This window comes from Propithecus coquereli, unplaced genomic scaffold (assembly GCF_000956105.1).
Source record: "Propithecus coquereli isolate 6110/MARCELLA unplaced genomic scaffold, Pcoq_1.0 Scaffold268, whole genome shotgun sequence".
In the NCBI taxonomy this organism is placed as follows: Eukaryota; Metazoa; Chordata; class Mammalia; order Primates; family Indriidae; genus Propithecus; species Propithecus coquereli.
In genome coordinates, this window is record NW_012148263.1 from 3,607,581 (window position 1) to 3,608,553 (window position 973).

The 973-nt window shown below is 41.0% G+C and overlaps 1 protein-coding gene across 1 annotated transcript; it reads right to left on the reverse strand.

Annotated features, from left to right (window-relative positions):
• Positions 1-461: 461 nt before the first annotated feature.
• Positions 462-967, reverse strand: LOC105812864 (putative elongation factor 1-alpha-like 3). The gene has a single exon (XM_012647413.1). It carries the CDS (start codon positions 849-851, stop codon positions 462-464), a length of 390 nt encoding a protein of 129 aa, XP_012502867.1. The 5' UTR covers positions 852-967.
• Between the last annotated feature and the right edge of the window lie 6 nt (positions 968-973).

Below are 973 nucleotides of genomic sequence, written 5' to 3' on the forward strand. Positions count from 1 at the left end.
GCCTAGGCCCACTTATTTTTTCCATGTATCTACACAATGTAGATAAATGTATGGAACTCTCGATTTTTCTCCTCAACTCTGTTCCACCCCATTCTAACCTATTCTAATAAAGAGCAAAACCATCCTCTCAGAAATATCCACCTAAGTCATATCCTGGCTCCAACCTTTGATCTTTGCACAACGCAGTTTCCGTAAGGCAGGCAAGGTGATATTATATTTTAAAATGTAAATTATGTCATGATCATGTCATTCCTCTGCTCTAAAGATGTGAATGGTTTCCTTTCAAAATGAGAACAAACATAAACTCATTATCCTGACTCACCAAGCTAAGTGATCTGTTCCCTCTCTTTCTTTCTGCCCTAAAACTCAAGTCTCTATCTGCCTTACCCAGCATACTTTTGTGAGTGGGGCTTTCTTTAGATTTTTTTCTGTAGATTTTTTTCAAATTTGCTGAACTGAGGTCAGTTTAGATACTCTGAGCAAGCCATTACTTCCATATTTGGTAATATAAACATTTTCTCAAATAAAAATAAATCAATACCACCGATTTTGTAGACATCCTGGAGAGGCAGACGCAAAGGCTTGTCAGTTGGACGAGTTGGTGGCAGGATGCAATCCAGAGCTTCAAGCAGTGTGGTTCCACTGGCGTTGCCATCTTTACGGGTGACTTTCCATCCCTTGAACCAAGGCATGTTAGCACTGGGCTCCAACATGTTGTCACCATTCCAACCAGAAATTGGCACAAATGCTACTGTGTCAGGGTTGTAGCCAATTTTCTTAATGTAAGTGCTGACTTCTTTAACAATTTCCTTGTATGTCTTCTGGCTGTAGGGCGGCTCAGTGGAATCCATTTTGTTAACACCAACAATTAGTTGTTTCACACCTAGTGTGTAAGCCAGAAGGGCATGCTCACGGGTCTGCCCATTCTTTGAGATACCAGCTTCGAATTCACCAACACCAGCAGCAACAATCA